Source organism: Ruditapes philippinarum, unplaced genomic scaffold (assembly GCF_026571515.1).
Source record: "Ruditapes philippinarum isolate M1 unplaced genomic scaffold, ASM2657151v2 ctg583_1_1_1_1, whole genome shotgun sequence".
Lineage (NCBI taxonomy): Eukaryota > Metazoa > Mollusca > Bivalvia > Venerida > Veneridae > Ruditapes > Ruditapes philippinarum.
In genome coordinates this window covers 108,820-131,354 of record NW_026865237.1, presented here as the reverse complement: position 1 = coordinate 131,354, position 22,535 = coordinate 108,820, and the positions used below count along the sequence as shown (strand labels likewise).

At 34.2% G+C, this 22,535-nt stretch overlaps 1 protein-coding gene across 2 annotated transcripts in view; it reads left to right on the top strand.

Moving 5' to 3' along the window:
- The window catches only part of LOC132728316 (iron-sulfur protein NUBPL-like), a 68,289-nt gene that overhangs the window by 406 nt on the left and 45,348 nt on the right, over window positions 1-22,535 (top strand). For both annotated transcript variants that reach the window (XM_060713966.1, XM_060713965.1), the window contains exons 2-3: window positions 9,026-9,167; window positions 16,905-16,939. In XM_060713966.1, coding sequence (XP_060569949.1) covers window positions 9,026-9,167; window positions 16,905-16,939 — 177 coding nt within the window. The remainder of the gene's footprint in view (window positions 1-9,025; window positions 9,168-16,904; window positions 16,940-22,535) is intronic.

The following is a 22,535-nucleotide window of genomic DNA, read 5'->3' as shown; positions in this document are numbered from 1 at the left end:
CATTATTGCTTATTTATTTTCTAGAACATATTTGTTTCCACCTTATTCGCTATTTATTTCCAATAACTCTGATTTGCTTTTTTGCATAATTATGCCCCTTTTTCGACTTAGAAATTCTTGGATAAGTTTTTGCTTGCAAGCTGGTATCTCCATAACTACTGAAGGGAATGGCTTGAAACTTCACACACTTGTTCTCTGTGATTATCTAACATGATTGGCACAAGTCCAATAACTCTGATTTGCTTTTTTGCATAATTATGCCCCTTTTTCTACTTAGAAATTCTTGGTTTTAGCAAATATCTCCATAACTACTGAAGGGTTTGTGCCTTTTTTTGAACAATTTTATGCATTTTATAAAGCAGTGATTAACTCGATAAAACATCTTAATAACAAGCCTTTGTACCTTTTCGGACAATTTTATGTATTCATATAGGTAAGCATTATTATGCTCAATGAAACACACTTGTGACAACTTTTCGAATAGTCGAGCGTTACTGTCCTCCGACAGTTCTTGTTGATTTTTAACATGATATACAATATTTCAGCAACAAATGCTGAAGTTTTGGATATTCTATTGTTTACTCAAATGATTATAGCTGGTATATGAGGTCAGGCATTGCTTTCTTGAACCCCAAATTTCAACGTCAACATTCTTGAAATAGACATTAAAATATTACCTTTTACGGAGGTTGAAATAAATTTATTTACTTAATTTTAGAAGAAACATACATTTATTGTTGATAAAAAAGTGACAGACAACCACTGAAGAAAGAAAATACTGAATTAAGCATTTTCAGGGCCGTCCGGGTTTGGTGGTTTTCCGGTTTTGGTGGTCCCCAACCAGTATGCACAAATTTAACGGACTATTGTTGCTTTTTGCAGAAGTTTGTAAAATGTTGTTCTGTTTTACGTAAAAATCTATAGATTTAAAATATTTTGCACAAAAACTTTGTTGTTTAGGTGAATAAAATATGTCAATTCTGACTAATTTTAACGCTGGTCACATGAAAATATGCCATTACCGTGAAATAAGTGATGACGCGAAATTAGTGATGTTGAGGATAGTATACATGTATACTAGTGATAAAAAATGTATAATTTTAAGAAAAAATATAATTTTGGTGATAGAATTTATGCTTTTGATGAGTTGCGCAAAGGACTGCTAGGGAGGCACAAAGGACCTTAAATTTCTTCCTTGGGCATATTCTGAATATGTACTACAATATATTATGAATTTCATAATATATTGGAGTATGGTTAGTGAGAAAAAATGTATTATTTTAAGAAAAAATATAATTTGGGTGATAATATAATTATGTTTTTGATTGAGCTACAGGACCACTAAGGACTGCTAAGGGGCACAAAGGACTACAAGGGAGGCACAAAGAACCTTAAATTGCTTCCTAGGGCATTTTTAGCTCGACTATTGCAAGAATAATCAAACTGATGCAGTCATCCATTTGTCGGCGTCCCTTTGGTTAAGTTTTTAAATGTAAGCAAGTATCTCCATAACTATTGAAGGGAATGAATTGAAACTTCACACACTTGTTCTCTATGATTATCTAACATGATTGGCACAAGTCCCATAACTCTGATTTGCTTTTTTGCATAATTATGCCCCTTTATCGACTTAGAAATCCTTGGTTAAGTTTTTGCGTGTAAGCTGGCATCTCCATAACTTCTGAAGGGAATTGATTGAAACTTCACAGACTTGTTCTCTATGATTATCTAACATGATTGGCACAAGTCCCCTGACTCTGATTTGCTTTTTAGCTCACCTGAGCATATGCTCAGGGTGAGCTATTAGGATCACTCTTCGTCCGTCGTCTGCCGTCCGTCGTACGTTGTCCGTTCACACTTTTCAAACGACATCTCCTCTGAAACCATAAGGCAGATCATAATGAAACTTCACAGGGATGTTCCTTGTGTGAAGCCTTAACAAAGTTGTTCAAAGAATTCCATTCCATGCAGAACTCTGGTTGCCATGGCAACCAAAAGAAAAAACTTTAAACATCTTCTAAAAAACCCAAAGAGCTAGAGCTTAGATATTTGGCATGAAACATCTTCTAGTGAGTGTCTACCAAGATTGTTCAAATAAAAGCCCTGGGGTCAAAATTGGCCCCGCCCCAGGGGGTCATTGATTTTCCCTATATGCATATAGTAAAAACTTAAAAAATCTTATTCTAAAAAACCCAAAGAGCTAGAGCTGAGATATTAAGCATGAAACATGTCTCAATGGATGTCTACCAAGTTTGTTAAAATAAAAGCCCTGGGGTCAAAATTGGCCCCGCCCCAGGGGGTCATTGATTTTCCCTAAATGCATATAGTAAAAACTTAAAAAATCTTCTTCTAAAAAACCCAAAGAGCTAGAGCTTAGATATTTGGCATGAAACATGTTCTAATGGATGTCTACCAAGTTTGTTCAAATAAAAGCCCTGGGGTCAAAATTGGCCCCGCCCCAGGGGGTCATTGATTTTCCCTTTATGCATATAGTAAAAACTTAAAAAATCTTCTTCTAAAAAACCCAAAGAGCTAGAGCTTAGATATTTGGCATGAAACATGTTCTAATGGATGTCTACCAAGTTTGTTCAAATAAAAGCCCTGGGGTCAAAATTGGCCCCGCCCCAGGGGGGTCATTGATTTTCCCTATATGCATATAGTAAAAACTTAAAAAAATTTCTTTTAAAGAATCCAAAGAGTTAGAGCTAAGATAATTAGCATGAAACATCTTCTAATGGGTGTCTACCAAGTTTGTTCAAATAAAAGCCCTGGGGTCAAAATTGGCCCCGCCCCAGGGGGTCATTGATTTTTCTTATATGTGTATAGCAAAAACTTAAAAAATCTTCTGTGAAAAAAACCAAATAGCTAGAGTTTAGATACTAAGCATGAAACATCTTCTAGTGAGTGTCTACCAAGTTTGTTCAAATAAAAGCCCTGGGGTCAAAATAGGCCCCGCCCCGGGGGCATTCCTTTTCCTTATATGTGTTATACAAAAACTTTAAAAAATCTTCTTTGAAAAAACTCAAGTAGCTAGAGTTTAGATATTAAGCACGAAGCATCTTCTAGTGTGTGTCTACAAAGTTTGTTCAAATAAAAGCCCTGGGGTCAAAATTGGCCCAGCCGGTTCAAATAAAAGCCCTGGGGTCAAAATTGGCCCTGCCCCGGCTGACATTGATTTTCCTTTTATGTGTATAGCAAAAACTTAAAAATCTTCTTTGAAAAACCCCGAATAGCTAGAGTTTAGATATTAAGCATGAAACATTTTCTAGTAAGTGTCTACAAGATTGTTCAAATAAAAGCCCTTGGGTCAAAACTGGCCCTGCCCCAGGTGTGTCATTATTTTTAACTATATGTGTAAAGAAAAAAACTTGACCAGCTAGACCTTAGATGTTAAGCATGAAATATCTTCTAATGGGTGTCTACCAAGTTTGTTCAAATAAAAGCCCTTGGGTTTAAACTGGCCCCGCTCCGGGGGCCTATATACAGGTGAGCGACTTCAGGGCCATCATGGCCCTCTTGTTTGCATAATTATACCCCGTTTTAGCTCGACCATTTGATAAAAATAAGTAGAGCTTTTATAGTCACCCTAGCGTCGGCGTCTATGTCGGCATCGGCGTAACCACTTATGTTAAAGTTTTTGTAATACCTCAAATATTTTCAAAGTCCATTGACATATGGCTTTGAAACTTTGCACACTTGTCCACTATCATGACTGCAACCTGTAGACAGGAGGAGGTAACTGTATAAAGCATTTTGACAGAATTATGCCCCTTTTTCGACTTAGAATTTATGATAAAGTTTTTGTAATACCTCAAATATTTTCAAAGTCCATTGACATTTTGCTTTGAAACTTTGCACACTTGTTAACCTTCATGACCCAAACATGTAGACAGGAGGAGGTAACTCTATGAAGCATTTTTACAGAAAAATGCCCCTTTTTCAACTTAGAATTTAGATTAAAGTTTGCATACCACCTCAGATATTTTCATATTCTATTGACATCTGGATTTGAAACAAGTTGAAATTTTATACTCTTCTTTGAGAGCATAACTGGGTACATAACAAGGCCTATAACTGTATCATGGATTTAAAGAAAATTTTTGCCCTTTTGTTAACTCAGAAAATTTAACATTGTCAAGGGTCTTTTACTATCAAGCACTAAGAATAATTGAGCGTTGCTGTCCTACCAACAGCTCTTGTTCGACTTAGAAATCCTTGGTGTAAGCTGGTATCTCCATAACTACTGAAGGGAATGGACTGAAACTTCACACACTTGTTCTCTGTGATGATCTCACATGATTGGCACAAGTCAAACTCTGATTTGTTTTTTTTTCATAATTATGCCCCTTTTTTGGCTTAGAAATTCTTGGTAAAGGTTTTGCTTGTAAGCTGGTATCTCCATAACTACTGAAGGGTTTATGCCTTATTTGGGACAATTTTATGCATTCATAATAATAAAGCAGTGATTTACTCATTAAAACATCTTAATAACAAGCCTTTGTACCTTTTCGGACAATTTTATGTATTCATATAGGTAAGCAATATTATTATGCCCCAGCCATTTTATGTAGTGTTACCCTGTTCCGTCCTTCTGTCATTCCTTCCTTCCGTCATCATCAGTTTCAATTCATTATCTTAGTAACAGTTGCACACATTCAACTCAAATTTCTCATATGGATATATCATGAAAAAATACAGGCCAAGTTCGAATTTGGTCATGGTCCGATGATTTTTGCCAGAGTTATGCCACTTGATAAAATTTTCAGTTTCTGTTCATTACCTCCCCAACAGTTTTACACATTCAACTCGAATTTGACATATGGATAAGTCAAAGGAATGCGCAGGTCAAGTTCGAATTCGGCAGAGTTATGCCCCATTCACTTTGAAAATAATATGAAATTTTCAGTTTCCATTCATTATCTCCTCTAGGGTATTACACATTCAACTCAAATTTGACATATGGATATGTCAAAGAAATATGCAGGTCAAGTACGAATTTTGTCATGGTTCGATGATTTTTGGCATAGTTATGCCCCTTTAACTTTAAAAAAAAAGGAAATTTTCAGTTCCCATTCATTATCTACATATTCAACTCAAATTAAAGATACTGTAAATCACTTTATATTGGCGTGATCTTTATTTCATGAAAACCCCACCCCCGGATTAGTTTGCGTAATCATGAATTCGCGATGGCAGGGTCAGAAATTTATATTCGCGATTATTTGAATTTTATTTCCGCAATATAACAGGGTAGGTTAAAGTTAATTCCTATACTGTGTCGCTCTTATGCAAGGTAAATGTTAATGGTGTTAATAAGAGACGGTTTAATTTATTTATTTCATATACAAAATTGTAATTAACTTATTATGAACGTTTTTCTAATCATTTGTCAATTTTGTTTTTTTTGTTTGCAAATAACGTGTTTGATAAAACGTTAAATGTTTGTAAGAAGGTGTTACATACTTGTTTATAATACTTTATCTACCGTATGAAAATTTTCCATTGATCACTGTTTAACCGTAAATCTATTGTCATCTAAACAATATGTGTTCATATTTGTCTGTAAAGTGCAAAATTTGTGGATATTGTCTCTTTTTGTGTTTTACATGCATGTATTCATGAGAAAAAAAGGAATGGAAAAATCTTTAACCTTCATACAGTACGCTCACCGCGGGTTTTGCTTTTTCCGCGATACCACCGCGGACGATTTTTTTTTATCGCGGACAAACGCGGGGGTTCGTCCGCGATGAGAAGCCTAATTTCCCCGCGATCCCCGGTGTTCAGTTGTTTCCACCGCGGACAAAATTCTGACGACCGTTCTTCATTTATCGATAAAATCAGTCACCCGTTTCCCGCGGGGGAACGCCATGGTCAGTTGGTCAGTATAAATTAACCTCCAAAAATAATAGACGTTTTATCATTTTTTAACGTCATCTTTTTTACACAATGACTTGAAAATTGACCACAATCGTCTCCTTAAATGTTATTATACGTTAAATTATTTGAACGGAATTTGAAATACAAATAATTACAGCTGTACCTGTTTTTGTTGTTGTTTTTAATACTTTCGTTATAAACGTCCACAAAACTATTCGTCCACATACCAATATTTTTACATTCAACTGAAATCGTCATTTATCACTGTCATCTTTACTTGTTCATTCCTTGTGGTTCTATAAGTATTATTGCCGTTAAACTATATTGGAGCCATAAATATGATAAAAAGGACATTTGTGCTGATTTCTCAATGATGACTGACGCTACAGTACATGTCCTATAAGAGGTCGATGAGTGTGAATACAAGACAGGACATAAATAAAATACATGTACATATATTAGAAATAAAAGAAAAAGATATTTAAACCATATATAAGAATTATTTGTATGCAATTATATTCTTTAAAAACGAGTAGACTTGTTTTTTTTGTTTTTTCTTTACAGTAAAAATCCCGTCGAAAATGGACATGAGAAATAAGCATGACACTTGCCAAAAAGTTTATGTATACTGTACATACCGTATATATATTTGACTCAAATTCAAAAAGATTCTCTTTGCCATCATGTCAGATATTGTCGGATATTGTATATTGTCAGATATTGTATATTGTCATATTTTTTATGATCAACATGCAAATAAACAGAAACAGTAAAACGCATCTGACAATTGAAAGAGACGTCCTGGAATATTGCCTGAATAAAATTGTTGAGGGTTACGTTTTCAAAGTTTTTAAATAAGAAACAAAAGCTGGCATATAAATTGTTGTAGTATCTTTTTCATAAATGTCATATGCCGAATTTTTCATTATTTGACCGCCGCGTTCCTCCGCAATTTACCACTGCGTTCCGCGGGGGAAACGGTTTCAGCCGCCGATATATGTCCGCGGTGGTGAAAATTTTCTGTCCGCGGGGTCACGCGGACAATATCTGAGCAAATTTTCGTCCGCGGTAAACCTCATCCGCGGGGTCACGCGGGTTTTGAAAAAGTCGCGCTGAGCGTACTGTATCTTTATTATGATGTATATAAAACATTGCACATATTAATTATTTGCATTCAGTTGTTTTATTCATTATAAAACTTAATCACAATTCGAAAAAAAATTGTCATCAGATTAATTTTTTAGCTCACCTATCACAAAGTGACAGGGTGAGCTTTTGTGATCGCTTTTCGTCCGGCGTAGTCCGTCCGTCCGTCCGTCGTCCGTAAACTTTTACTTTAAATGACATCTCCTCATAAACCACTGAGCCAATTTCATCCAAACTTCACAGGAATGTTCCTTTGGTGGTCACCTTTAAAAATTGTTCAAAGAATTTAATTCCATGCAGAACTCTGGTTGCCATTGCAACCAAAAGAAAAAACTTTAAATATCTTCTTTTAAAAAACCCAAAGAGCTAGAGCTTAGATATTTGACATGAAACATCTTCTAGTGAGTGTCTACCAAGTTTGTTCAAATAAAAGCCCTGGGGTCAAAATTGGCCCCGCCCCAGGGGGTCATTGATTTTCCCTATATGCATGTAGTAAAAACTTAAAAAAATCTTCTTTTAAAGAACCCAAAGAGCAAGAGCTAAGATGTTTAGCATGAAACATCTTCTAATGAGTGTCTACCAAGTTTGTTCAAATAAAAGCCCTGGGGTCAAAATTGGCCCCGCCCCAGGGAGTCATTGATTTTCCCTATATGCATATAGTAAAAACTTAAAAAAATCTTCTTTTAAAGAACTCAAAGAGCTAGAGCTAAGATATTTAGCATGAAACATGTTCTAATGGGTGTCTACCAAGTTTGTTCAAATAAAAGCCCTGGGGTCAAAATTTGCCCCGCCCCGGGGGTCATTGATTTTCCTTATATGTGTATAGCAAAAACATAAAAATCTTCTTTGAGAAAACCCAAATAGCTAGAGTTTAGATATTAAGCATGAAACATCTTCTGGTAAGTGTCTACAAAGTTTGTTCAAATAAAATCCCTGGGGTCAAAACTGGCCATGCCCCCCCCCCCCCAGGGGTGTCATTGTTTTTAACTATATGTGTATAGTAAAAACTTAAAAAATCTTCTTTTAAAAAACCCAATGAGCTAGAGCTTAAATGTTTTGCATGAAACATCTTCTTATGGGTGTCTACCAAGTTTGTTCAAATAAAAGCCCTTGGGTAAAAATTGGCCCTGCCGGGGGGTGGGGATGAGGGAGGGCAAAGGTCATTGTTTTTCATTATATTGGGTAGTAAAAACTTAACATCAAGAAACATTTTCTAATGGGTGTCTTCCAAGTTTGTTCAAATAAAAGCCCTGGGGTTTAAACTGGCCCTGCTCCAGGGGCCTATATACAGGTGAGCGACCTCAGGGCCATCATGGCCCTCTTGTTTATAATGTATGTTATGTTAAAAAATTAACGCGGTATCATGAATTCGCAACGCGGCCGCAATTCGAGAATAATAGCGAAAATTAAAACATCGCGAAAAATACCGGTTTAATATGTCATAAGAATGCATTGGTCAATTTTGAATTTGGTCATGGTTTGATGATAGCTAACAGAGTTATCCCTCTTGAACTTTGAAAAAAAAATCAGAAATTTTAAGTTTCCATTCATCATCTCCCCAATGGTTGTACACATTCAACTCAAATTTGACATACAGATACATCTTAGGAATAAGCAGTTCAAGTTTGAATTTGGTTGTGGTTCAATGATTTTGGACAAAGTTATCTTTCTTGAATGTTTGAAAAATTCTGAATTTTCAGTTTCAGCGCTCATACTTTTGTGGAAATGTATGTAGCCATTATTTCGGCTACAAATGTGCCATATGCAATTTACAAAAGGTTAACACTGAATAGTTTCAGTGCCTTGAACTTTGTATAAAAATGGTTTGTGTTAACATTGAATAGTTTTAAGGGCTTTGAACTTAAAATGAAAAAAAATAATTTGGGCCAACAAATTTGGAACTAAATATTATAACATCTGAAATTTTGGATGCATGCGGGAGCATTTGTGGCGTGACAACACATTTCTAGTTCATAAAATATTTTTGTTTTAATGATTCAAGGGTATGCATGGACAAAATTTTAAAGACCATCAAAAAAATTTGATGTCAAAAGGATTGCCGAAGAAAGCCACCATAGATGGGGTTAAGAAGGTTGTTGTTGTTGCTTCAGGCAAAGGTGGTGTTGGTAAATCAACTACATCAGGTAAGTTTTACATACTCTTTGCTGATTTTTAGCTCAACCTTTTTTTAAGGTATAAAAATGTTAGTCTTGTTGTCATTGCCTTTTTTGCAAACTTTAACCTTGATCATAACTTTTTAAGGTCTTAGTGTATTGTTTTCAAACTATGTCATAATAACCCTTTGGACAAGACCTTCAAGTAGGTCAGACTAAACTTGACCTTCATTCATTGATCTTCTAAATGACCTTGACCTTCAAAGGTTAAATGTCTGCTGATTTTTGCTATTAGTGGCTATAACTTTCTTTTTATGCCCCCGGACATATAGTAATTGAACCGTCCGTCCGTCCGAGCGCACGAGAGGGTAGTTGTTTGGTACTAAATACCCAATAACTACCAATCCTACTCACTCCGTATGTATTGTTGGGTATTTTCATTGATTGTTGGGTACTTTTTTTACACAGTAAAATACCCAACAAGAATACAAATGTAAGAACTTCCGTCCGTCTGTCCGTACTAGGTTAACCTAGAACGGCAAGTTGGATTTTTCTTAAGTTCTACCTGTACCAATGGCTTCTAAGTTTACACACTTACTAATCAATACAAAGTACATGATCTGGGCAAGTTCCATAACTCTGGCTTTCATATTTACCAAGTTATTGCCCTTTTCAGCACTTAGAAAATGAATAATGGTTAACCTAAAACGGCAAGTTGGAAATATCTTAAGTTCTATCTATACTAATGGCTTTATAATTTCCACACTTACTTATCAATACAAAGAACATGATATTGCCAAGTTAAATAACTGTGTCATCCATATTTCCCAGTTATTTCCCTTTTTTCACTTTGTAAATAGGGCCTTGTCTGGTTAACCTATTTCGGCAAGTTGGATTTATCTTAAATTTCTCCTAATTGCTTAATTTCTTAAATGATATCTTTCATATTTAGTAGGTGGATACCTTTGATGGTCCTCTAATTTTTTGTGGAGTAAGCGGTCTCTAGGGTCAAGGTCAAGGTCACTGGTTTAAAAAATAAATCTAAACATTTTTACTCATACAGCCTTTATTTTTTAGTTGATGTCTTAGTTTAATACAAACATGCCAAGGGAGGTCCTCCTTCTTTGGGTGTAGTAAGGGGTCATTTGGGTCAAGGTCAATGTTACCAATGTCAAGGTCACCAATGTTAAAAATTTTACATTTTTACAGGTGTATTGACCTTATTCTATAGACAGATGTTATTTATGATTGATAGAAACATAAACTTTGATGGAGTTAGTGGTCAGTTGGGTCAAGGTCACCAGTGCTAAAAATAGATTTTTACACATTTGCTCATACAGCCTTTATTAAGTGACAGATATATTTTATATTGGTAGGAAGATAACTCTCATGGTATTCATCCTTTTGATTGGGGTAGGGATCAGTGGGTCAAGGTCACTTGTGCTAAAAATAGATTTTTACACTTTTGCCCATACAGCTTTTATTTATTGACAGATGTATTTCATATTTGGTAGGAAGATAACTTGCATGGTATTCTTCCTTTGGATGGAGTAAGGGGTCAGTTGGGTCAAGGTCACCAGTGCTAAAAATAGATTTTTACACTTTATGCCCATACAGCCTTTATTTAATGACAGATGTATTTCATATTTGGTAGGAAGATAGCTTGCATGAAGTTGGATATTTTTCAACTTCACAAGTCAGAGCAATGACTTGGCAACTTTCACAATTACAAAATGCCATGACTTTGTCAAGCTATATAACTTGTGTTTACAATTTTTTGGCAATTTTTTCTGTCCATAACTGAGTGAATGGGTAAACATTTGCTACTGACAAGAATCTGAGCCGGGGGCATTTGTGTTTAACACTTTCTTGTTTTTGAATGGATTCAAACTTGAACATAACAATCTTCTAGGATAGTCCTTCAAGTGAACCAGAAAGAACTTGACCTTCACTCATAAATGACCTTGATTTTTAAGGTTAGATTATTGAAATTTTCATTTTTAGCTCAACTGAGCACAAAGTGCTCAAGGTGAGCTTTTGTGATCACAATTTGTTGGGCGTCCATCTTCCATCAGTGCCTTTGTTGTTAACTTTTTATACAAACAACTTCTTCTCAGCAACCCCTAAGCCAAATGATAAACAACTTTTTCTCAGCAACCCATAGGCCAAATGTGATGAAATTTTCCTGGGTTGTTCCTAGCACGAAGCTCTACTAGAATTGTTCAAATGGTTCTGCTCAATTAAATATCTTGGACAAGAGGGCTAAAAATAAACTTTTAAAATGAAATCTTTAAACAGCTTCTCTGAAAGTGCAAGGCCTAGAGCTAAGATATTTTGTGTGTAGCATCATCTCATGAAACTATTAAAAATGTTCAAATACGAGGGATGTCCGGAAAGTTCATATACTACTTCATTTTTTATTGTATAACAATACATACGTTGTACAAATTTTGTCAGCAAAATTATACATATCTAGCGAACACATTTATCAAAAATTATTGAATTGTAACTTACGTTTGTATTTTTACAGTCTTTACGTACAACATATATACATCGTCATGGAGCACTTTGACAACGTCAACGGCGTCAATTTAACTTCATGTTTATCCACTTTTCAATTTCTTCTGATTTAAACAGCCTGTCTGTCTGGCGTATACTTAATACATGTTATGTTCCCTTGCTATTACTTTAGGAATTTAATATACGACATTTAAAAAAAACAACAACAAAGGTGTCACTGGTTCCCATACAGTGTGTGAGATGTCTGTCTTTTTCAAGGATTGTTGTAACGCAATTTACGACATTCCGGCCATGCTACTTATCTGATACGTTTTTTTATACAAAATACTGTCATCACCGCTTCTTTATCGTGTTTGACAATTAAACACCAGTTGCCCTTAACAATTCCTGGCTGATTTTGTTATTAAAGTAAAGCTTATAATCATTATTAGCGTTGCTTTGAAGATAAAATAACATAACGTTGCTCCATCCTTGAATTTGACGTCATTTTTGCAACACAAAACTTACGTAACTTCATTGCCTATAATGGTCGTTAACAAGCTGTTTCTTTGCGTATGACGTCGTAATTTTCACTAAATATCACGCAATAGTACCCTTTGATGTCACAACATTTAAACAAGAGTTTGCGTTAAAGTTAAAACTTTTAGCAACTTTCTATTCGAGTAGCCATTGTTCTGAAATCAAAGTGCTCCGTGATTCGTCGATCATGTTGCCATGGTGATTGGCGATTTGCAAATACAACTTTTATCATGTTTTTTAATTTAGAAATTTGTAGCAGAATAAATTCTTAAGCAAAATATTTAATCATCATATAAATATGACTGCTTATAATAAATTTATAGCTTTGTCTACGAACTTTCCGGACAGCCCTCGTAATAGTCCTGTGGTCAAAATTGGCCTTACCCCAGGATGTCATTGATTTTCCTTATATGTATTCATATATATATATATAGTAAAAACTCTAAAAAATCATCTCTGAATTGACAAAGACTAGAGGTTAGATATTTGGCATGAAACATTGTGTAGTGGATCTCTACCAGCATTGTTCAAATTATAGTCATTGGGTCAAAATTGTCCCCATTCTAAGGTATTATACCCCCACACAACAAAGTTGTAAGGGGGTTTACTGGAATCAGCTTGTTCGTCCGGCTGTCGGGCGTCCGTCGGGTTTTTTTCTTGTCCGCCCAATAACTTAAGAATCCTTTGACCCACAGTCTTCATATTTGGCATGGAGGTTAGTCATGATAAGTAGATGACCCCTATTGATTTTGAGGTCACCAGGTCAAAGGTCAAGGTCACAGGGGCCTTGACTTCAAAACTTATCCGCCCCATAACTTGGCATGGAGGTTTATCATGACCATTAGGTGACCCCTATTGATTTTGAAGTCACTGGGTCAAAGGACAAGGTCACAGGGCCTTGACTAAAAAAAGCTTGTCCACTTAATTGCTTAAGAAGGCTTTGGTCAACAGTCTTCATATTTGGTATTGAGGTTGTTTATGACTAGTAGATGACCCCTTTTGATTTTTAGGTGACTGTGTCAAAGGTCAAGGTCACAGGGATTTTACTATAATAAGTTTGTCTGCTCAAATGCTTAAGAATGTCTGACCTCGGTGTATTGATTTTGACATTTTCACATTTGAAGCATGTAGAATACATAACTTAGCAATGCACTGGCTAAGTAACCTCAGATTTTGCAGGGAGGTTGTCTTTGAGCTCTCAATGGTCACTGTTGATTCTGACAAAGTGGTATGTGGGGGTATTCAAGCCATGACAGTGGCAGTTCTAGGTGATTTTCATTATGTACATGTAGTAAAAACTTAAAAAATCCTCTCCTGAAAGTGCAAGGTTTATAGCTTAGATATTTGATGTGAAGCTTCATTTAATGAAAGTTTACAAAATCTGTTCAAATTATAGCCCTGGGGTCAAAATTGGCCTGGCCCCAGGGGATCATTCATTTCTTTATTTGTATAAAGTAAATAAGAAAGGTTGTTTAGATGGTTTCTAGGTCATGTTTGGATATGGGTCATCTGGGGTCATAAACTTGGTCACAAGCCAAATTATGGAAAAATATTGTTTACATTCAAAGGTAATATTTTCATCCCAAATATTCTGAAATTTTGTCAGAAAGTTTGTTATGATGATTTCTAGCTCAGCTTTGAATATAGGTCATCCATGGTCAAAATCTAGTTCACACAGACCAAAAGTGGAAAAACTTTGTTATCACTCTAGAGATTAAATTTTTAGCCCAAATATCCTGGACTTGGTTAGAAAGATGTTTTGAATGATGTCCAGGTTATCTGAGGTAAAAAAAAAAGGTCATATATGAAATAACCTAATGTAGGACAAAACCCCACACCTCAAAACCCCACACCTCAAAATTTTATAGAGTGGAGAAAAAGCCCCATACCTTAAATTTTATAGAGTGGACATAACCACACACTTTCTAATTATTTGTTATAAAACCATACAATTCATATGATTTTGATCTTGTAAGAAAAGAACAAAACAGATTATTTACTAAAGTTTGATACATTATTATAGTTACGTACTTTGATTATTTTACATAGTTATTTTAAGGTCATTGACTTCAAACCACTTTCCCCTCACCGATGTGGGTTGGAATCCCTATAGGGACTTTTGAATTCTTTCATATGAGGAAGCTATCCAGCTAGCTTAAGGAATCTCAGAGGTTCTACTCAGGGGCCTGTTTGTTGTTTGTGCCTGAAATAAAGGCACCTGAGGTCTTCCTCCACCAGTAGAGCTGGAAAGTTGCCAAATGACCTATACTGTGTCGGTGTGACGTAAAACCAAAACAAACAATCAAACATAGTTCCTTTAAACATGATAATTTATGTTAATTATATTTTATTTCAATGTCCTTTACAATACCATATAATTGATTGAAAATAGACTATACAAATGTTACAAACTGCTAAATCAAAATCAAAGTGTAACCATTAAAATATTACAAACTGTGTAAGTAAAATTAAAAGGTAAACATTCATATATCTTAATTAACATTAATTATTCAGTGTTAACAATGTCAGTTATTTTAAGGTATCAAAGGTATATACATGTTAGTAATAAAAAGTGTGGGGTTTTGTCCATCTTCCGAAATAACCTTATTAACATTTGCACTATTTCAGGTGCAAATCATATGAATGTTATAATATCAATTTAATTTAATATCATTATATATTTGCCTTTCTTTCATTGCTAACAATATTAATTCAGAGCTTTAATAATCAGGTGAGGGATATAAGGGACATCATGGATCATGGCACTCTTGTTTGCTGTAACTGGCTATAACTTTGTTATTAAGAATGGATTTTCATATTATGACAAAACATTTTTTAGGATAAGACCTTCATGTATGTTGATCTCGGGTTTATCTTGGCTCTTTTATGACCTTGATCTTGAAGGTTAAATTATTGAATTATCAATTTTTGCTATAATTTACTGTTATTTGGTAATTAATCAATAGATTATTTTCATACTGGGACAAAACAACCTTTTGGATAAGACTTTCTAAAAGGTTGAACTGACATTGAGCTTTAAATGACCTTGACTGCCAAGGTCAAATTATTGAATTTGGTTAATTGTCATTATTTTGTTGTTTATGTATGGATTTGATTTATACTTGGACAAAAAAGACTTGCTACCAAACTTTGACCTTCAAATGACATTGACTGTCAAGGGTCGAGGTCAATAAAAAAAAATCTGTTGTTTTTTGCTGTAACTGGCTATAACTTTGTTTTTTGTTAATAATTTAATTTCATATTTAGACACAACATCTTTTAGGTCAGGACCTTCATGTATATTAAACTGAAATTGACCTTGACTCATGTATGACCTTGAATGTCAGATTATTGAATTTTCACTGATTATTGCTAAAATTGGCAGAAACTTGGTATTTAATCAATGAATTATTTTCAATGTCGCAAACGAGTTCAATTTCACATTTATTTCACTATGAATACTTTATATTTCGCTTGAAAAATATAGAGTGAAATAAAATAAACAAACAAAGTTTTATCAATGTTTTCAAAATTCGTTATTCTCGAAATGTTTCTACACACAGTAGATTAAGTTGTTTTTTTTCAACACACTTGAACAGCCTGTAAAGAATGTTTCTATTGGAAACTCTGAGGCGAAAACAAATTTATTCACCAAACATAAAGTCCAACTAGATAATAATTATTATGTTTTTTTCTTGACGTGTTAGAATTGAAATAGATATTAATTCTTTGTGCATTATAGTATAATAATGCACGTTTTTTCATTTGAATGCTTTGAATTAATCACTCAAGCCTATTGGTCTTTGTGAATATATTACTACGCATTTGAACTTTCCTAAGCAAACTATAAAATTGAACACAATTATGACAAAATGTCCAGTTATTCTTATTTGATGCTCGACTTTTTAAAAAAAAAAAAAAAGTCGAGGTGTTGTTACAGTTATGTCAGCTTTGCCGTTGCCCTCTGCAAACTTGTAATTTAAATTTAATAAGAAGTGACAAGATCACTATTTTCAGATTGAACAAAAGAAAAATTAGTCTTATAAAGCCGATTGAACAAACAAAATAAAAAGATGCACTATTAATAGTTTATTTATGTCAATATTTGACTGCTAATTATCCGTTAAAAATATTTTCAACTTGGTCAATAATTTTTTAACTTCCGATATATAAAGAAATGAGTGCAAGTCTGAGTGAGTTGAGTTTCAGCACCTTTGATGATACGGATTACACAGCAGGGACTACATGTATGTAAACATCAATGATTGACATATTTTTTTGAAAGGTCGGCTTGCCACTCGTCAGAAGTCATCAAGTGTAGAGTTCATGTTTGTTATTAAACAATGGCAAAGTGATATTTTATGTATTTGTGATTGCTATTTTGTTTTCACACATGTGAGCAAAAGTTTTTGTGTATTTAGACAATCTGTGGAATTACGACAAATCTGCGATGAGTTTCATTTCATTTCTCCAGTAAGTACTATGTACACACAACATTTATCTCCAAACCTACTGAAGAGAATGGGTTTAAACTTAATACGTTTATTTAAGAGCATAATAAGAAGTCCCTGTCCAAGGCCTATAACTCTGACATTGATTTTGACAGAATTATGGCACTTTTTGAACTTACATTCTTTAATTGGGTTAAATTCTACATCATCCAGGCTATTGTTTTACTTTCAAGCACTGAGAATTGTCGCTACTGACACAGCTCTTGTTATATTTCAGTTAATTTGGCTCTTGCAATGGCAGCTAACAAACCAGTGAGTATTTTTCTGTTTCATTTCACATGAATTGTGTAAATTGTATAAATTTTATTCCATTTAAGGTAATCAAAGTAGGTAGGTAATTTTCCTATTGATTTATTGCTTACAAGAACATAATTATTTAGTATTTCCAGGGCTCTCGTAATTGAGCGACTTAGTCACCTAAAGTTTCTGTACTTCGCCAAGTTTGAACATAAAAGCAAAATAGACTTTGCCCGCTTTTTTACTTAATGCATGTACAGATCTTTACATATCACACAGCGCTTGTCAATAAATCTAATCCTCGCCTCCGGGCATAGCTTAAACTGAATTGGTGACAACACAGTTACTGCCGATGATTGACCACAAAAACACATTAAAGTGACATGATATGCAGTCAATGCTAAAGTCAAAATTTTTTCCAGCCACAAGGACTGGGATCCTTAGATTTATTTCCATACAGTCATACAGCCCAAATATTAAAAAACCCCATTAACTCTTTAGAGGCTACTGTTATGGTCCTAATATCCTGGAAATTGGTCAGAAAGGTTGTTTGTATGATTTCTACCTCAAGTTCAAAGCACAGGCGCTAGTCACATAATAAAATATTTTAAATAATCGGCCTATATATGTATATGAAGATATAAGGCCCCCAACGGAACAAAAACATCATGCGGAACAAATAATAATAATGCTGAAAGAAGCGATCAGATCACGGTTATCTCTTTGTGGTCGCCATATTTAAAAGCATCAATCCAAGTGCTAACGCTTTTTATTTTGGGAAAAGTTTCGCAAAATGCCATTATTTTTAATTCATGTCGTTTTCGATATCCATACAATTCATGTATACAAACACGATTTCTGGACGACTCTTACGAAATAAACAAAAAACGGCTAGAATTTAAACAAATTCTTTTCCTATCAAACTGCGAAGTCTCAACTGATCGAAAGCCCTCTACATACGTAATTCTTTTAAAAAAATACAAAAGGATCTCGCTTGTGACAGTTTTTTCATCGCCATGTATAGCGCATGTATACTGTTCCACTCTGAATAATATATAAGGATTTGATTGGTTAATTTAAGATATTAAGTGGAAAACTATCCAATCGTATAATTCTATTTCTTTGCTTCATTCACCTGTCACTTCAAAATCAAAATGGCAAACTTTACTTGACCTCCGCGCTGGCATATAGCATTTCACCTGTGCGTGTGTGTTGTGTGTGTGTAAGTGTTGTATAGATTATATAGTGACCGATATTTTTGAAATACTTACGTTCAGTTTAGACATCGCAGATCAATAGAAAAGGAGTTTGTTTATGAAATTTATGAGAAAATTTTAGATGTTTTCTGTTTATTTCGTAGGAATCGACCAGAAATCGTGTTTGTATACATGAATAGATTGGACGTCGAAAACGACATGGATTGAAAATATTGGCATTTTGTTAAACTTTTACTCATTTCTTTGCTCTTTGAAGATTTTTAATGAAATAAAAAGCGTTAACTCTTGGATTGATCCTTTCGAATGGTGACCAAAAGGAGATAACCATGATTGCAGCATTCAGCATGATGTTTTTGTTCTGTTGGAGACCTTATATCTTATTTTAGTATATAGCAAATATAAAACTTTAAAAAGTTTGTTTCAAGCACATGTGGTTCAAAGATAATACCTCTTTGGTCAAAAAATAGGGTACACAGCACAAATGTGGATGAACCTTGCTACAATCTTATTAAAATCAGCTCTAAATATTGCTCTGCTTTTAGATATGACTGTGACCAAATACGATATTATTTCTGGTGAACTTTCACACAGCCAATCATCAGCAAGCTTTCATAAGTTTGAAAGCTATTTGGTTTCTAATTTTAACCCTGGGAAACCAATACTGAGTAGGTAATTTTCACGATTTCAAGAACAAACATGGCATTGTCCATATAGCCGACAGGTAAACTGGCAAAACAATCTTGCCCATTAAAAATTGACTGTTATTTCAAGTTAATTTGTTAAAAATTACTTCAAACATTTTTTATGTCACCTCAGCATCTGCGCTGGAATATAGCATTTCTCCTGTGCGTGTGTGTTGTGTGTGTGTAAGTGTTGTTTAGATTATATAGTGAACTTAAAAAATCTTCTTGTAAAGACCCACACAGCCTAGAGCTTAGATATTTTGTATAAGGCATTGTCTGGTAGACCGCTACCAAGATTGTTCAAAGTTTAGCCCTGGGGTCAAAATTGGCCCCGCCCTGGGGGTCGTTGATTTTCACTATGTACTGTCTGTCTGTTCATAAAAACTGTTTCCTGAGATCATTTAAAAAAAAAATTTCCAACTAATTTACTTAAAATAGAGAAAAATTTAAACATTTGTTATATTTATTCATCCTGAGAAATTTTGATTATCTGTTGTATAAATATTTCCTTACTTAACACATTACTATGGTTACTATAACATTGTGAAGCATTTGAACAATCTCTACCAAGATTGTTCAAATTATAGCCCTTGGGTCAAAATTTGGCCCGCCATAGGGGGTCATTGATTTTCATTATGTACATGTACATAATAGTAAAAACTTGAATGTCTGAAGGTACAAGGCTTATTGCTTTAATATTTGTTATATGATATCATCTATAGGTCCTCTACTAAAGTTGTTAAATTTTGCCTCTAGTGTCAAAATTGGCCCCGCCCGGGGGGTTCAGAGGTTTCCTTATGTGTATATAATAAAAACTTTAAAAAAATTCTTCTCGGATTTGACAAAGGCTAGATATTTGTCATGAAATATTTTGTAGTAGACCAAGAGAGGGTTGTTCAAATTATAACTCTGGGGTCAAAATTGGCCTGGTCCCAGGGTCATTGAATTTCATTATGTACATGTAGTAAGAACTTAAAAAATCTTTTTGTGCAAAAGGAAACAACTTACATTGGAATGTCTAATACATATTATGAAATTTTTATGTAAAATATTCAATAGCTGGAAGTAAATCTAAAGGTTATGATTTTCAGAGATATTTATGAAATGATTTAGGTCATGAACTCTAGCAAGACAGTTGTGAGCTTTGTTGGCATCCGCGCGAAACAATGAATAGCAACTGGAGAATTTCGCAATGCAAACATATTCAAATGAAATAATCTTTTCCGTCAATTAATCGCGCTCTTCGGGTTTTTTTTATTAATCATTTTGTAGTACACAGTGGGTTATTATGGTTTGTTATTGTTGTACATGTATCTGTAAGCTGATGACCTAGTCCGAAAATCTATTTATAGAGAGATGTTCTATTCGCCGGTCTCCTATCGGTAATTCCCTGTCTCTCCTCGGTCTATTTTGACCGGGATTTACTAGAGACCGGGGAATAGTACCAAACGTTTAATATCCGGTCTCTCCCGGTATTGGAGTAGATGTTTGATATCGTTACAGATAAATAAGTTTTTTTTCCAAAATGAATGTTTGTCACTTAGTTTGGTTACAATAATTAATAAACACAGATCAACTTTCAAAATTGATTATTATTATTACACATAAATGTACAATTTGAAGAAAAACCCCACCAACAACAACAGCATGTTTCATTCATTTTATTTATATGAGATAAAAACAATAAATATGTACAATAATTGAGTAAAAAGGTACATTTTTATGGTATTAATATGACACCATCAACTTTGAAACATTTTACAGTCGAGACTGCCTTAGTGACCCCCTGATTTCAACGACTCCCTGTCTTATCCGACCTTGTTTCAGTCCTTCCAACATATTTTCCTATATAAATGGTCTGAATTATATGACTCCCTGTCATATGTGACAAGCGACCCTAATTGTCTGATCCCAATGCATTGCTTTGTCTGATTTAAACGACTTTCACACCTTTTAATTGTCCGTTAATCAGATAAATAATACCTGTTTTAACACCCAGAAAGACAAAATAATTAAGTCCAATTTGAATTATAATCCAGTAGTCAGTACTCTTCAAACAAACTCTAAACACCTCTGCCTCAATTAAACGGATTACATGTATACAGGTATCAAGTGACGTCTAGAGTAGTACTGCCAAATATGGTAAGCATGATGCAATCGATGTGTGTTAACAAATTGAGGTCACAGGTGTAATGAACATAATTGGATTAAGACTTGTTTTTTAAAAATTATGGAGTGCCAACGGAAGATTTTTTTAGGCAGCATTTTTTTTATTATTTACCTTTCTATGGCTGCAATAATAATACGGAAAAAAAGTTGATACCAGACTAGAAAAACCTATGGATATGGATATGTTTTAAAAAGTATGATATTTAATTTAATGATTTGAATGCATCAAATCCAAGTTTATTTTGTACCATAATGATTCAATATAAATCTTAATACAAAAAATAAAATTAAATTTTATATGATATACATGCAATTATATTGCTTTACAGGGATTCTTATTTTATTTACATCAAATATTTAAAGTACCTATGTGTATTTGCAATTGGTTAGATATTATTCCTTCACGCATTATACAGTATATATGTTAAGTCACAATGGTATATAGACAGATAGATGGTATTTAAATTTTAATTTTCTATGAGACTGTATTAAGTCATATGTGACCTTTTTCTGAAGATCCCTTGGAAAGTCACATATGACAGTCTTGACTGTATTTTATTTGTTTTCATGCTTAGTAAAGATGCTGAGGAATTATTCTAAGTTACAAATTCAATTTTATGAATTATTCAAGTGATTGATAATTTAAACAAGAGCACCGCTAGGCGGAGCATTATATGCCCGAAGGTGTTTTTTTTTTAGTAAGGATGAAGCATTTGTAAGACATGAGAATTAGCTGTTTATCCTGTAAAATTTTACAGATGTAGGTTGATTAATACTTAAGTTATTAATAATGACCTTAACCTTTGACCTTGTGACCCCAAAATCAATAGGGGTCTTCTACCTTATATGGACACTCATCCTAAGAAGTTTGAATATTGTGGGCCAAATGGAACTTTAGATATGCTCCGAAAAACTGTTTTCAATTTTAAGATGATAGTGACTTTGACCTTGTAACCCCAAAATCAATAGGGGTCTTCTACCCAATATGGACAATCATCCTATGAAGTTTGAATAAAGTGGGCCAAAAAGAACTTATGTTATGCTCCAGAAACTGTTTTCAGTATTAAGGTAATTGTGACCTTGACCTTTGACCTAGTGACCCCAAAATCAATAGGGGTCTTTTGCCCAATATGGACAATCATCCAATGAAGTTTGAATATTGTGGGCCAAATGGAACTAAGGTTATGCTTCCGAAACTGTTTCAGTATTAAGGTAATAGGGACCTTGACCTTTGACCATGTGACCCCAAAATCAATAGGGGTCTTTACCCAATATGGACAATCATCCTATGAAGTTTGAATATTGTGGGCCAAATGGAACTTAAGTTATGCTCTTGAAACTGTTTCAGTATCAAGGTAGTACTGACATTGACCTTTGACCTTGTGACCCCAAAATCAATAGGGGTCTTCTACCCAATATGGACAATCATCCTATGAAGTTTGAACAATGTGGGTCAAATGGAACTTAAGTTATGCTCCGGAAACTGTTTTCAGTATCAAGGTAATAGTGACCTTGACCTTTGACCTAGTGACCCCAAAATCA